The 16070-nt window shown below is 45.8% G+C and overlaps 1 protein-coding gene across 1 annotated transcript; it reads right to left on the reverse strand.

Moving 5' to 3' along the window:
- Positions 1-266: 266 nt before the first annotated feature.
- dhx29 (DEAH (Asp-Glu-Ala-His) box polypeptide 29) lies at positions 267-16041 on the reverse strand. Its single transcript, XM_060049736.1, has 28 exons — positions 15882-16041; positions 14947-15020; positions 14644-14757; positions 14427-14556; positions 13984-14126; positions 13730-13876; positions 13508-13634; positions 13260-13406; positions 12998-13166; positions 12477-12597; positions 11710-12114; positions 10683-10958; positions 10144-10287; positions 9331-9507; positions 8649-8789; positions 8070-8214; positions 7457-7577; positions 7266-7350; positions 6919-7007; positions 6559-6687; positions 6371-6446; positions 3589-3813; positions 3197-3333; positions 2821-2911; positions 2232-2552; positions 1760-1891; positions 1370-1466; positions 267-718 (listed from the first exon to the last, which is right to left on the reverse strand). Exons 1-28 carry the CDS (start codon positions 16039-16041, stop codon positions 657-659), a joined length of 4185 nt encoding a protein of 1394 aa, XP_059905719.1. The 3' UTR covers positions 267-656.
- Between the last annotated feature and the right edge of the window lie 29 nt (positions 16042-16070).

Raw genomic sequence — 16070 nt, forward strand, 5'->3', positions numbered from 1 at the left:
TTTAGGTTTTGCGGTTAAACAACCCATGTTTATGTCATTTCAACCGTTAGTACGGTACATACAGACAGTAGAAGCCAGGGTTTGGTTCTTGAGTGAATTAAAAAGAGGAATAAAGTCTGAAACCCATTAGCGCGGCGTGCTATTCTCACCAGGAGGAAAGGGAGAAATTTATAAAGTTGTGGCAACTCCCAGATCACTGGAAAAGAAACCACGCATTGCAATAAAAATATGTTGAAGTAGAAATAAAATCAAACACAAAAAGGGCATTTTTCTTTTGACTAAAAACCAATGTATTTATTCCTTTACATACTGTAAGAAATCAATCTTGCCATATATTCGGTTATTTTTCCTCTGGAATTGTTCAGGGACATTCCATATACAGTTTTGCTTAAGAAGCATCACCTACATCATACAAATCTATCCAAATTCATTTTTGGATAAATTACTTTTAATAACGTGATCAAAACACAAGGCACAGGGCAGTTGTAGTGTTTTTGAAGTATACATCATCGTTGTTAAGAAGTACTGCATCCTAATAATGTTCATGGAATAATATTGCATGTTCTCCATCCTAATAACGTTCATGGATTAATTTTACATGTGCACCATCCTAATAACTCATGTATTATATCATATGTTCTCCATCCTAATAATGTTCATAGATTAACAGTATTCTCTGTCTTTATCAACTCTAAAATCAACTGGATGGTCTTCTCGTCTGAAGAGAAAAAAAAAAAGAGGACAGGAACAAGTAATGAAATATCTCATACCTAACAGAAAGACAGTTTGTTATGTTTGTTGTATATTTTGTAAAAATGTGCGTACCATAGAAAAATGTCATGCAAGCAAAAATAACAACTAGGATCAGAAAATTAAAGACAAGTTACCTAAATTAAACTCCAACTTAAAGTGAAACCATTAAACAATGACAAGACTTCCTGGATGACATCACAGAATAACCTTCATACCCTAAATCCTTCCTTTTTCTCTCAAAGCGGATTATAATAATAATAATAATATCTTTATTTTATATTGCGCTTTTCAGATACCCAAAGTCGCAGATTACAAATTATGCATCAGGGGGAATGGTTCCTATTCCTAGCATCACTTCCTCGAGAGCTAAACGTTTGCAGGCTGTATTAACGCGTGTCATTGTACATACGTTAACGTGTTTTTCACTGAAAGCACAGTCTATCTGAATATTCTCCATAAGGTTGAGGCGACAAATCAAACCCTCCCTTTTACCGGCATCAATGGAGTTTGCATTACTTTCCCTGGGACCTGGCCTGGGTGGGTCTCGGTCAATGATGTAAAAGGTGTGCAACATGCAGAGGACCTGTGAGATATGAAGGCACATGAAGAGGGTTACCTTCCAGATTCATCTTGGGGTTGGCTAGCTTCTTTTCCAACAGCGAGTCCATCAGCTTCCTCAGGTGTTTGAAGATGACCCCAATCCTCACTGGAGCCTGGACACATGACATTCAATGAAATCGATACAAACACAGGGTAGGGTTGTTGTTAAACCTATGGTAAGATGAAGGTCTGCGGGCGTGCAATGATTGTTAAGGCAGGGCTGGCCGACCAACATCTAGGATGATTCTCATCTGCTCACAAACTACAAAAACAGATGTCGGTCTATGTGAAAGTATTACTTCCCTTTGTATGTGGTTCAAGTTGTGTGACATCACTGTGCACACACAAACTACAGCCGTCACGGTTGACCATTTGAAAAGACAGCAGCACAGCGATGACCCCTGACCTGGAAGAGAATCCACCCGTCCACAGTGATGAGGCGTTCTCTGTGTTGGACGTCTATGTCCCCTCCGAACAGCAGCAGGGGGAACGGGGAGATCAGGGTGGTGTCTCGCAGGTAGATCTTGGTGTACTTCACCTGGAGTCAGACGCCCATTGAGCACAGACTTTTAACAGCACAAACACTCATGGCATTCATCTGGCTGCAGAAGAGGGTTGTATCGCTCCTGTAATGCGATTGTATGACATTCAGAAAAATGAAGAAGATAAACTCTTCCGCATTCATGCAAATCTTTCACATGCAAAACCACACACACACACACACACACACACACACACACATTAACCCTTACCTCCCTCTCTGTGTGTCGTCGTCCCCCCTCCCCACAACCACATTCACACCATATAACATTTCAGTAAAAGGAAGGCGAATGCGCGCGGACGGGGTCGAGTGGCCCTTCCTCCGGCTGGAGCCCCACCTTCTCCTGGTACAGCAGCCAGCCGTGGGTCTGCAGGTTGCGGTTGACGGAGGACGGGTGCACCTGGGCCTTGCCCTGGGGGGTCTCGCCCGTGCAGGCCACACGCTCCAGCACGTCCACCGAGAGGGTGCACAGGACGCGGGACACGTTGTCGTAGAGGCCCGCCGTGAGCACCGCCTTCATCACCGAGATGGTGTGCTTGGACAGGGGCGCCAAGGGCCCCCTGGAGGAGGAGGAGGAGGAGGAGGAGGAGGAGGAGGAGCAGCGAGGGGACCAGAATCCAGCCTGCTCCATCATCCTCATCAGCTCCTGTTTCACGTCCTGGGGAGAAGCGTTTGCGGGAGGGTTGTTAAAAAGTATGAGTGTGGACCCTACAAGCATGGTGTTCACCTGACTTTATCTTTTTGCAACACTTGGATGTTCATAGCGAAAGCTTACGTGGTTACAGTGAGCGACCGACTTGTGAGAAAGGCAAATGGATCCGTTTATGCTGATTTAGGTACTTCCCTTATTAACCAGTGTCAGCGTTTGCAATTCAAAGCTGGCTGGAAAAATAGAGGGAAAGAGTGTGTGTGCGTGCGAGTGTTACCTCTATAGTGATGAGGGCGGTTCGGTTCAGGAAGTTGTTCCGACAGAAGGTCATTTCAGTCCGTGTTCCATCCATCCGTGAGTTCTTCCAACTAACAAATCCAATAATAAACATATGCTACTTAATATTGTATCTTGAAATGTGTATTCCTACATTTAGACTATCCTATAGATCAGGGGTTCCCAAATGTTCCAGCGTTATGACCCTTATGTGTCACTAGTCATTAGGTCCTGACAAAACAATAAAAATAGTAAGCCATTGAAACACAAATCATGGGCTTCATTCTAAAGATTACGGTTTGGCATTCTTTCTGCTACCCACTCAGAACGCCCTTGCCACCCACCCGTTGAGAATCAATGCTATATATAGACCCTACCCCTGGTAAGCGTTGTATATGGTCAGGTGATCAGAGTTCCCGAACGCGAGGGCAGCTTTGGCCACGTTGGCTTCGTCCTTCCTGTGCATCGGAGTAGAGAAGGGAGACTTCTCTGTGATGGCTGCCACGATGGTGGCCTGCAACACACAGACGCAATCACACACTTAACAATTTGCAGTAATAAAAGAGCATAGTAAAAAAGCAATCAAGAGCAAACGTAAAAAACTCTCCATAAGATTACACTTTTTATAAACCGGGTCAACAATGTACCATAAAAAAGGTTGCATGCTTATGTCAGTATCCTCTTATGAAATCTTCCAAACCTAGAAAACGAAATAACACATTAAAAATACAAAACTGCGAAAAGACGGGTTTAATCCCGGGCTACGTACGATGGGGTCCAGGCAGCCTAGGATGGCGCCGTAGATCAGCATCTTGCCGATCTTGACGTTGACGGGCAGGCCGGCCAGGTGGTGGCCCAGCGGCGTGAGGGCGTGGTCGGTGGCGTGGCACGCCCCCATCTTCCTCAGCAGGCTGACGGCGTTACTAACCGACTGGGGCTGCGGGGCATCCAGCGAGCGCTTCAGGAAGTCCTCCGGCGAGCCGTAGTCGCACTTCTGCAGAGGGGGGGAGGGGGGACCGCAAAGGATTGTGGGTGAAATGTCTGAGATGGATTCCACTTACATTAACTGGTATAGTTGACGGACGTTTACATTATAATCAATGAAGAATCGAATGTACTTTTTAAAAAGGCCATCTCCTTGCTACCACCTCTCAACCCATGTTCTGCTGACGATCTTGTAGAAGACTTTAATTTGAACATTTTGAAAGTCATAGATGTCATTGCACCTTATAAGGTTAAAACGATTCCTGGAAAACAAAAGGCACCCTGGAGAAAAGCTGCTTCTGTAACAGCACAGAAAAAATAATGCAGGAAGGTTGAACGCATCTGGCGTAAAACAAAACTTCATATTCACCATGATATCTATAAAGAGAGCCTCCGTGCCTACAATTTAGACTTAAAAAGTGCTAGAGAAACATTTTTTTCCAATATCATTAAAACAAATACTAATAATGCAAAAACCCTATTTGCAACTGTTGACAGACTGACCAGCTTTTTATACTGATAAAATTGAAGGCATCAGACGCGCCATCAATATCTCCACTTCAAACAAAAATGTTGGACTACCACCCTGTTCAGGCAAAAGTAACGTGGCAGGGATGGCATGCTTTAATGTTATAAACTCTAAAACTCTTGTGGAAACTGTGACACAACTAAAGCCATCCACCTGTTGCCTTGATACTTTACCTACCAACCTCTTTAAGAATGTTTTTGACTGCCTAGCAATAGACATATTGCAGATAGTTAACAACTCTCTCCAGTCAGGCAACTTCCCAAAAGCCTTGAAAACTGCAGTTATTAAACCCCTTTTAAAAAAGCGGAGCCTAGATACCTCTATTATTAACAACTATAGACCAATATCGAATCTACCCTTCATAAGTAAAATCATTGAGAAAGTTGTCCTCCAGCAACTTAATCATTTCCTGGCATCAACTGGTTGCCATGACACCTTCCAATCAGGATTTTGACCCCTGCACAGCACTGAGACCGCCCTCAATAAAGTTGTAAACGACATCCGTCTTAACACAGACTGGCAAAACCTCAATACTAATGCTACTAGACCTCAGTGCTGGATTCGACACTGTAGACCATACAATACTTTTGGACAGGTTAGAAAACTGGGTGGGGCTTTCAGGCACAGTCTTAAATTGGTTCAGGTCCTACCTACAAAATAGGAACTACTTTGTTTCCATTGGCAACTTTGTATCAGAATCAACCAACGTGACATGTGGAGACCCACAAGGTTCGATCTTAGTACCCTCTTTATTTAACATCTACATGCTCCCACTAGGGCAAATCATGCAAAATAACAATATTGACCATCATTGCTAAGCTGATGACACGCAAATCTATGTATCGCTATCACCAAATGACTATCGGCCCATAGATCTGCTGTGCCAGTGCATTGAGCAAGTGAAAGAATGGATGTGCCGAAATTTCCTTCAGCTAAATGAGGACAAAACCGCGATAATTGTATTTGGTTCTAAAACGGAAAGGCTTAAAGTAACCCAACACCTTCACTCTCTGTCCCTGAAAACCTTAATCAAAGCCAGAAATCTAGGGGTTATCATGGATTCTGATTTACATTTCGACAGTCACATCAAATCAGTTACAAAATCTGCATATTATCCCCTTAAAAATGTAGCAAGACTTGATTATTGCAATGGTCTCCTTACAGGTCTCCCAAAACAAACTCTAAGGAAGCTTCAGCTTGTTCAGAATGCTGCTGCTAGAGTTCTAACAAAGACGAAACAATTTTAACATATTACACCAATTCTTAAATCGTTACATTGGCTTCCTGTAGGTCAGAGAATTGATTTTAAAATCATGTTGCTGACCTAAAAATCCTTACATGGTTTAGGCCCAAAATATTTAACTGATATGCTTCCACTACATAAGCCTTCTAGAACACTAAGATCTTCTGAGACAATCTGTTAATTATCCCCAGAGTAAACACGAAACATGGGAAAGCAGGATTTAGTTACTATGCAACAAATAGCTGGAATAAACTCCCTGAGGATTTAAGACTTGCCCCAACTCTGAGCACCTTTCAAACAAGATTGAAGACTTTTATGTTTGCTTTAGCTTTCTGCTAAATCTTAAATAAATTGCACTTTCTAAAAAGCTTTTTTTTAACTTTGCCTTTATTTTCTATTTAATTACTAAAATGCCTTTTTAACTTCCCCTTTATATTCTCTATTTTACTCATTTCTTTGCATACGTTTCCCTTTACTTATCTATTATTTTATTTTATTGCATGACAACGTTTATATGTGAAGCACATTGAGTCTGCCTTGTGTATGAAAAGTGCTATATAAATAAAGTTGCCTTGCCTTGCCTACGTGGTATAGTGGAAAGCAATTTACATAATACGGTATAGTGGAAAGTAATTTATATGAAGTGATTGGTGGAAAGAAATGTTCCTTATATAGTACAGTGAAAAGATAATTGAATTTCATTCAGTCATTTAGACACTTTCATCCAAACAACTGATTACTGCGAACGTGTGTATGTTTGAGTGCGTGCGTACGTGACAGTGTGTGAGTTTGTACCATAATATGCAGGCACAGCTCTTCCAGAGGAACCCGTAGTATCTCTGGGACTGCGTAATCCATGAAGGCATCAAACCTGCACATCGGGAACATTGAGAACAGGAACACGTTTATCCCTTCCTTCTGCTGAACACGCCACTCAGCTTTTTTGGTTGTTTTCTCCTCCCATCCCCGGTGGAGCTTCGTACCTGAACTTCGGGTAGAGTCTGAAGCAGAAGCCGTCCCTGACTCGCCCCGCCCGGCCCTGGCGCTGGAGCGCGCTGGCCTTCGAAACAAACGTCTCCACCAGGGAGCTCATTTGACTGCTTTCATGGTACCTGAACACAGAGAGGAACGAGATCAAATTGAGGACAAGCACGATTTGACATGGCAGGCATTTGCTGAATAATGATATGACGACGGTAGGTAAAGTTAGCTCAAGCTTCATGAATACTTCTTAAAATGAAAGAAAAATCAAATTTATTTTGTAATTTCCTAATTGGATGATGATGCTTATTAACATGACCGTGTTCATTTTAGGAATGAATCTTAACCAATATTTTTCTCACTTGTTTTCTTTGGTCTTTCCACTGTCGATGACAAACACCACATCGGGGATAGTCACGCCTGTCTCGGCGATGTTAGTGGACAACACAATCTAAACACAGGAGACAGAGGAGGTCATGATTAATGGCTATGGTAATCCAAATAAACATGAGGGGGAGTGTAGTACAGTTTGGCGCTCCTTCTTCTTCTGCTGTGCTATCAAGATAGATGAGAGAGGGGTTAAAAACTAAAATGTTCTTTCTACTCTTGATTTCTATTTTACGATCATATAACCGTCCCTCAAAAAATAAAAGACACATTTAACTGTACAATTCCGGCCTTTTAAAGTGATCAATACAAATGGTCATACCTTCCTGACGCCTGCAGGGGGCACTGTGAAGGCAGACGCTTGGTCTTTAGAGGAGAGGGTGGAGTGAAGGGCCACCAGAACATACCTAAAACAAAAGAAGTACTTCTTCATTACATAAGTTCCTCAATGTTGGCGGAAGGTGATTAGGGCATGAATCAGACAGAGAATAACATGAATATAACTGTATTTACCGGTCCTTGATCCTAAACCTCTTGTCGTTGGACAGTAGGTCGTACAGCTGCTGGATGTGAGCCAGACCAGGTAGGAACACCAGGATGGCTCCATCCATGCAGGAGAACTGAGGAGACTTGTCTGTGGTAGACACATGATAACAACGTAAGGAAATTAGCACATTGAAAGTACATAATAGTCCAAACAGGGATGAGACATGATTAGGAGTGGGTGTGAGTGTTAAAGATTTGACACCTGGTTAATCGTTAACAAACCTCAAGGGCCTAATCAGCAGGAGGCTAATCAGCCTGCACAAAGATCATTAAAAGGTGACATAATATTCCCCCCTTGATTAGCCGTTACAAGCCACTTTGAAAATCTGCCTCTTCTGACATCACAAGCGGGCGAGTCCACCTAGATGTGTGCAGGATAGGGTAAGTCAGTCTACCAGCCTACCCGGTGGACTGTAGCAAACGTTGCTCATCTATACGTCACACATCTAGGTGGACACGGCCACTTGTGATGTCAGAAGAGGGCCGGTTTTTCAAACGGCTTGTACCGGCTAATCACACCCACGCCTGGGGGTACAACATGCCACCTTCAAACACCAGGGTCAGCGAACACGGTGCCTACCCAGGTAGTCTATGATGTCCAGGAGCAGCTCCATGTTGATCTTGTTGGGGTTCATGTACTGCAGGACGTGGCGGGTGCGGCTGCTGAAGTGGTCCAGGTCCGGGCCCAGGTCCCAGCCGGCGTTGGCGTCCTTCGTCACAAACTCCTGGGGGACGGCGGATCACAGCAATCGGGTCAGCGAGGGGACAGATGGGAGATGGATTATAACGTCCTCCAATGAGAAAGAGATTCAGATACAATTGCTCGGCTGAAGGTATAGAAAATTGTAAACATAAAAAGAAAATATATATAGAAAGTTTCACAAATGTACCAAAAACGTATGTTGTTAAATAAATTCAGGAAACTAAATTTGTGCATCAAAATGTGCATATAGTCACAAAAACATACATAGAAAATATAAAATAAAATATACAAACGCATACTTCGCAAACATTCGGAATCCTAAGTAACATGAAAGCACTAAAAGGATTTGTAGTAATGAGATTTGATTAACCTGACTAAGAACTGATCTTGTAAAAGGTAACTCAGCCAAGTCAGACCTGTTCATCTCATCCCCTAAATAAGAAGGCAAGGCTTCACCTGGTGCTGCGTCGTCTTGCCTCCTTTCTGGGAGACGGAGATGTTGACCTCCTCCTCGTCCTCCAGGATCCTCTGGCTGTACTCTGAGTCCTTCTCCAGCACGTAGCCCGTCTGCTCCACGATGTCCTCCAGGTGGAACACCTGGGAGCAGAGACACAACACGCTTAGGGTAGAGTTATAGGTGGACCATACCACCACTATAGGCGCGGTTCTCATCATCCGCGCTAACCCTTCTTACCAAGAGGTCCTACAGTGGGGGAGGAGGATTGTGTAGTGGCTAGGGTGTTGGACTCCCATCATAAGGGTGAAAGGTAATATGTTGAAATATGTCGAAAATTCAAGTTAAAAGTAGAATTGAGGACTCGTGCCACATAATAAGGCTGCAGTCCTAAATCCTTACAAAACGTTTGTGTCTGCTGTGTTTTGAGCTATCATTAAAGTGTCATGTTGATATCTGACTCTTAAGGGTAATGTGCCTGTGAATCCCCCACTGACTCCAGCTGGGATTAAGGGGTCTAATCAAATAAAATGCACATGACTTAATGCATATGAAAAGAAGACGGATATACAGAAGGAAAGAAAAATGAATGAAATGAAAAAAAAGAGAAAAGAAATCGAACGAAAAATAAAAAAGGGAGAAAGAAAGCGAGAGACAGCGAGAGAGCATTAAAGGGACCCTGACCTCCACGGGGAAGGTCCTCCCGGGCACCGAGACCACGGGGCAGTTGTTGAAGTATCGGGAGAACTTGGTGCAGTCCACCGTGGCGCTCATCAGGACGATCCGCAGGTCGGAACGCCGCAGCACCATGTCTCTCAGGATGGTCAGCAGGAAGTCCGACTGCACGCTGCGCTCGTGCACCTGGGGGCCAAACGGCACATTTCAAGGTGTCGGACGGATGGAACAACTTCTCATAGTTTCATAGTATGTAGCCTATATAGGAGGTAGTGCTCGGACATAATGGAACAAGGAGCACTTCTGATTTACATTGATTTAAACTTTAAATTACTTACTTACATCTTTCTTTTTGATTTAATCTTTTTTTTTTTTTTAAAGCACTTATTTTGAGAGCCTCTTCCCCAATTTCGTTGCGTTTCGTGCAATGACAATAAAGAGATTCTGATTCTGATTGGGTCTTTCTGGACTTCTTGTAGTCAGACTTCATTCTGTTCTTAGTTTCTTCTCTGTCCGTCCATGAGCCCTGCTTATATATTTATTAAGTTCAGGCGGACCAACATCAGCCATGAAAATAAACGCGTTGAGCGCTACCAAAGCCAACCGGTAGCGCTCCTGAATTACTTTTCTTTGGTAATCCCAAGACGGTGCCAGGTAAGGCCGGTCTCAATCGAGGTAACCCTTTCACAAAAGGTGTCCCCTGGAAAAAAAAAGTCCTCACAAGGTACCACTGTGTCAGGAGCCGCCATGCTGGCAAATGAGCCCCAGTGTAACAGCTTTGAACGTGAGTCCGCTGTCAGGTAAGAGGCCTGAGCTCCCTACCTCGTCCACGATGATGTGTGTGAGTGAGTCCAGGTGGCGCTCCTGCTGGAGCTTCCTGAGCAGGACCCCCGTGGTGCAGTACAGCAGGCGGGTGGCCTCGCCCGACCGGTTCTCCATCCGGATCTGGTACCCACAAATAGACATCTGGGAAGACACAAACACAGGGTTTAATAGTATGTATAAACAGGTAGGTGCTACCTGGTGCTTACATAACAATTTAAATACAAACATATTCAATCACACACATAACAAATACTGTATATAACAAAGTAATTGTAACAATTACTTTTTTGTCTATTTATATCACAGATTTCAAACAAATAATTCATAGTCAGGAATCATGAAATGATCAAACTAATTGCTCAGATTACACATTCTGAACCTAGCTAGCTTCCCCTATAATTCCCCGCATCAAGAACACAAGAACAAACCTCCAAAAATGAACAAAGTCCTCATACCTAAACACCGATCGCCCTTACTCAACGCATCCACCCATCTCACAGAAACACACGGTGAAGCTCCGCGCCTCCAGCACCCACCTTGGACCCGGGCGCGTCCTCACAGCCCAGCTCCTGGTTGACCCGGGTGGCCAGGCTCATGGCCGAGATCCTGCGGGGCTGGGTCACCACTATGTTGCAGGGCCGCGCCGCGCCCGCCCCGTCCCCCCCCAGCAGCAGCTCCTCCAGGAGGAACTGGGGCACCTGGGTGCTCTTGCCGCTGCCCGTCTCCCCGGCCACCACCACCACGCGGTGCCGTCCCAGGGCCTCCATCACCCGGTGGCGGTGCTGGAAGACCGGCAGCTGCTCCCGCTCCGCCTGCCACGGGGGAGGTGGAGGTTTTGGTTTTAAAAGTGTTTTTGGGGGGAGGGGGTTAGGGTAGGGTTCTGGATTTCTGGTTGTGGGTTCGAAACCTCAATGTCTGCAGTATACCTGTAAGAAGCCTTGAGCAAGATGCCATAAGGCCTACCTCCTCCTATAAATTCACTGTGACTCGCTTTGTATACATGTGTGTTTAACTGGACCCCCTTGGAGACATTCTTACATTCACTATTGAGCCATTTACACAACGCTTTAATCCGAAGTGACTTAAGTGCCTTAGTTATGGTCCCACGTCGACGCAACGCAAGGAGGTTACGGTCCCCTTACGTTCTTGCGGACCCTCCTTGCGTCCACTGCAAGGGCCTGACATGCGCCTCCCAAAAATGTAAACCTTCCGTCGAGGCGACGCAGCAGCAAGGTCTGCGATTGGTCGACTTACTAAAACCCGACGCAGAACCATAAAGGTTTACGACTGCGTCAAAGCGTTGGCATGGTTATTGCGTTGCATGAACGTGGGACTATAATCAGCCCTTTAGTTGCTTTGTATACATTTACCTGGACCCCCTTTGAGACATACTTACATTCACTATTGAGCCATTTACAGACGCTTTTATCCAAAGAGACTTTGAGTTAATCCAGATCCACGTTACGAAGGAACAGGTGACTGTATAGATACCTACAGGTTAGGCTGCCGACATTGGGGAATCGAACCCAGGACCTTCGGGCTGCGCGTCGGACCAGCTCCTACCTTGAGTTTGCACGCCAGTGGGGACTTCCTCATCCTGATCATCAGCTCCCTGGACGCTTCGAACCCTCCGCCCTTCTCTTTCCTCCCCCGGCCGGCCTCCGCCTTGTCGTTGGTCTCCCCGCCGTCCTCCATCTCCAGGCCCGCCAGGTTCTCCCAGGACTCCTCCGGCTCGTCCTCCCCGCCGGCGGGCTGCGTCGCCTTGGATCCGAACCGGGGATGGGGGTCCTGGGAGCCCGAGCTGGGGTTGTGCTGCTGCTGCTGCTTGAGCCGGGTGAGCAGGCGGGCGATGAACTGGTCCCGGGGCTTGTTGGCGGCGGTGCGGCTCTCCTCCTGCCTCTGCTGGTCCCGGTCCCGCCACTCCAGCCACACGTCCCGGTAGGTGGAGGGCAGCAGCTGGTGCACCGACTGGGGGAGAGGATGGGGGGGGGGGGGGGGGAGAGGAAGGAGGGATGAGTCAAACCACGGAGGAGTTAAGGAGAGTAGAGAAGGAGAAGAGAGACGAAGGGAGAAACGAAGGAGGGGTGAGTCAAACAACGGAGGAGTTAAGGAGAGTAGGGAAGGAGAAGAGAGACGAAGGGAGAGACGAAGGAGGGGTGAGTCAAAACAACGGAGGAGTAAAAGAGGAGTAGAGAAGAAGAAGAGAGACGAAGGGAGAGACGAAGGAGGGGTGAGTCAAAACAACGGAGGAGTAAAAGAAGAGCAGAGAGAAGCAAAAACGGTACTTCTGTACAGTGGATACAAGGTGGCTTGAGGGTCCCAGCCGGTACCTGTCCTTTGACCATGGTGTACAGAGCCAGGACAGCCCCCAGGTGTTGGGCCTGCATGCCGTCCTCGGTCAGGATGGTGGGACAGACCTCCAGCACGTCATCTAGCCTCTGGACACGCACCCTAAAGAGAGACGAGGCGACGGATTTGTCAGTGGGGGACGATGGTCATTTAGTTCTGTTTATTTTCATTTTGTCACACAAACATGACTGCCATATGCTCGATTGTGGCTAGAAATAGCATGGTTTAGAAACGCTGTATCTATTGTGGCTACAGAAGTCTTTTGTAGTTTCAAAAGTCTTTAAGGGCATAGACATTTATAATGATTTAAATAGACAGTGATTGCAGCATTGCTTTCATTTGTTGCCTTGGGGGAAAAAAATGCATGCTATACACAACATATTCTGACTGCAGAGAGATGTAACCACGTTATCTACCATCACGTGAAGATAATAACGTTTGGGGTGGGGTACCACGGAGACAAACATCTGCAGACACAAACACAGGTAAAACATACACTTACTTGCACTTCCAGTACTTCCCAACCTGGACCTTGTGGAAGGCCGGTGCGGGGCTCTTGGGCAGGTTCTTGCGGACCCAGTCGATCAGGAACTGTTTCGGAGACTTGCCCGTCCAACTGCGGGACGTGTAGTCAAAGTCACGAATGTCCTTTGGCTCGTTCTTCTTGGACTCTGCAAAGAAGTTGTGTATAGATGGTGAGGTGATTGAGGTTGAAAAGTGATTTAACATCTTGGAGCTTCTTGGACCAATTGTTACAACTGTACCTTTAACTGCCGGGGGCGGGACTGGAACTTGATCAAACAGGTTGAGACCCTCCTCCACGGCCACAGGAAGTGCTTTGTTCTCCTTGGGCGCGTCCACTACCTTTATAGCTGGGTTGAACATTGGATGTGACTCCAGAGGTTTCATTTCTAGGAAAGGAACAAAAAAAGATAAATCGTTCTTGACTGGTCCAATCAGTCGTGGTGACCGATGTCGCTCGTCTTTCTGTGATTGGTGGAAATGCCCGGACCTTGCTGTATGATGCGTATCCTGTCCTGGGCCATCCTTTGGGATGCTTTGTCTTTTTTTAACTTGGCGGTGGCTGCCATGTCCTTGGTGTCGTACAGCTGGGCAGTTAACACCAGGTACCTGTCGTTCTGGTGGAACAGGGTCAAGCAACACAGATGTTCAAACACTAACGTGCGTCTTCGCACGTTGGGACAAAACGGAGGGTTCAACCACTTCCACTTACTGGGTCAAACTTGCCCTCCTGCTCCATGCTGCTGGCAAGATTGTTCCCTCCGCCCTTTTCTTTCTCCTCCACCTCCTCCTCCTCGCTGCTCTGCTCAGCGTATCTGAGGATCCAGTCCTTCACAGCAGCCTCGTCCTTCACCGGGGCCTTCTGAGAAGAAAACAAGCTTGTGTGAGCCTCAGCATGACGATCATGGTTGCGAATCTCTCCACTGGTCTGAGAGCACTTTTTTGTTTGTCCACAGACACACTCACCTTAATGGCCTCCTTCGGAGAGTCATCACGGGATGCTTTGGGGCTGGGTGGGGCGGGCTTTTCATGGACTATGGGCTGGTACTTGGGCCTGCTCTTCTGATTCTCCTCCTGCATCTGCTGCCGGAAACCATCAGGAAGCTCCTCTGGTGAATGGAATGAAGCACAACTTAGCATAAGGCCCCGGTCACACACCGCACGCGTTTTAACAGCTGGGCCATTATACCCTTTCGTTTTCTGAGGTATTCAGAGAGTATTAATTCTATTCAGGGACTACATGCTGAGCATCAATGTCCGATGATAGGGTTATGGTTGATAACAATCACATTTCATTGTTTATGGGAGCAGTCTGTTCGACTGCAATACTTAATGCCCAGTTAAAAACATGCGGGCGGCACAACCCCATTCAAAATATCATGCAAATAGAGAGAGATAAGTTATCTCACCATCTTTGAGATTCAGACAAAGCCAGTCGAGAGCAGAGTGGAGATCGCCACCATACAACACACTGCTTTTCATGGCCTCTTCAATGTGCTCTGTCTTGAAGTTGAACTTCTGCAGAGCGGTGTAAAGGTCCTGCGATCATAGGAAAACAAAGAAAACCCTGTTAGAACAAAAAAGAGAGACTAGTACTATAGTCACTGAATTCGACTTTTAACGTACCAGCAATTTCTTATTGGTGAGTCTCCCGGATATTGGCCCCTTGTCTCCATTCTCCTGTCTGAAGTCATTGATCAGCTTGATGATCTTCTTCTCCAGGTCCACTTGAATGACCACCTGAAGTATGGGGAGTTTAGGTCAAATCCAATTTAACAGACAGATAGGTCTATTGGTAGAATAGAATGACTCATTTATATGACATTTTAGACAATGTCGGTTATAAACAGGTTAAGCAGCATTACATACATGCTAGTGAGAGTAAAGCAATGTGACTTTAAAGACTGTGAGGTAACGTAAATACTTTACTTTGAGAATCGATTTGTCAGCGACCCCACCGGTGTCCACCTGGGCAGTGTTGGCCAGGCTGTAGGTCCTCGGAGCTAACGAGAGACCCAAGAAGAATCGTTAAAGATTATACAATACCATTTAATGGAGTAACATGCTGGCTTGACCCCTGCAAGAAAACTTCAAATCCTGCAATGTCTGTTGCCTTGTTTTGAACCTTAACTACTGCATTGTGCATGGACTCAATACTGTGCTCATTTATAAATTCCTCTGTATATCTTACATACATTTTTTTCCCCAACACTCACTCACGCAAGTGTCATGTATTTTGTGTGCCTACGATGCAGGAACAATCTCCCACTGTACATTAAACAGAGCCACATCAGGGGGGTGTACCAGAGCTGGTGAGAGGGAAGAAAAGCTACCAGGGTTACCAGAGCAAAATGTGAGAGAAACAGAGCCCCAGCAGAGAGGAAACCGAGCCTCGGCAGTCACCACATCAGGGTGAGAAACAGAGACCCAGCAGATTCACCACAGCAGGGTGACAGGGCCTATCTGGATCTCGGTTCCGGTTTTAAAGTTGTAGTTAACACTGGTGTTTAACTTGTATCATGTCATTTGTATCTGAAATAGGGTCTCTGAATATTTGGTTTGTATGTCTTTGAATATTGTCGTTTTAACACAGAGTGTTCAACACTTGCAAGTGCTAACCCCCTGGATGTTGTATGCGTTGTTACCTGCAATAAAATACTATAGTATCCGATAGGTATTCTGAAAACAAGAATAACATTCAAACGACATTAAAACCAACACCAATCAGGACCAATCCGTTTAACGTTACCAACTAAAGGCTGTCAGTTCTGGCGTAGCAACATGAGATAACAACAAGGATACCTCACGCTACTTTTACATGACGGGTTCATCAAAAAAGGGAAGAGATGTTCGTCAACAGTCACCTTTGGGTTTGTTGTCCTTTACTGGTTTCACTGGCTTGATCGGTGGAGGTTTCTTGCCAACAGAGGGGTCTTCTGCCACGATGTTGGCCGCTGCAGGAGCCCCTCTAGCCGCGGCTACAGGCGCCGCTGCCGCACACGCTTTCTTCTTCTTTCCACCCATTAGGTCGTATACTGTCTGCTGATGGTCAA

The sequence above is a fragment of the Gadus macrocephalus genome, chromosome 4 (genome assembly GCF_031168955.1).
Source record: "Gadus macrocephalus chromosome 4, ASM3116895v1".
NCBI lineage: Eukaryota > Metazoa > Chordata > Actinopteri > Gadiformes > Gadidae > Gadus > Gadus macrocephalus.

Coding starts and splice junctions, on each gene's coding strand:
- dhx29 (XM_060049736.1), bottom strand. CDS start 16,041: ATGGGTGGAAAGAAGAAGAAAGCGTGTGCGGCAGCGGCGCCTGTAGCC. Junction 12,598..12,997: donor GGGAAGTACTGGAAGTGCAA/GTAAGTGTATGT, acceptor GTCTCTCTTTAG/GGTGCGTGTCCAGAGGCTAG. Junction 1,892..2,231: donor GGCTGCTGTACCAGGAGAAG/GTGGGGCTCCAG, acceptor GTCTGACTCCAG/GTGAAGTACACCAAGATCTA.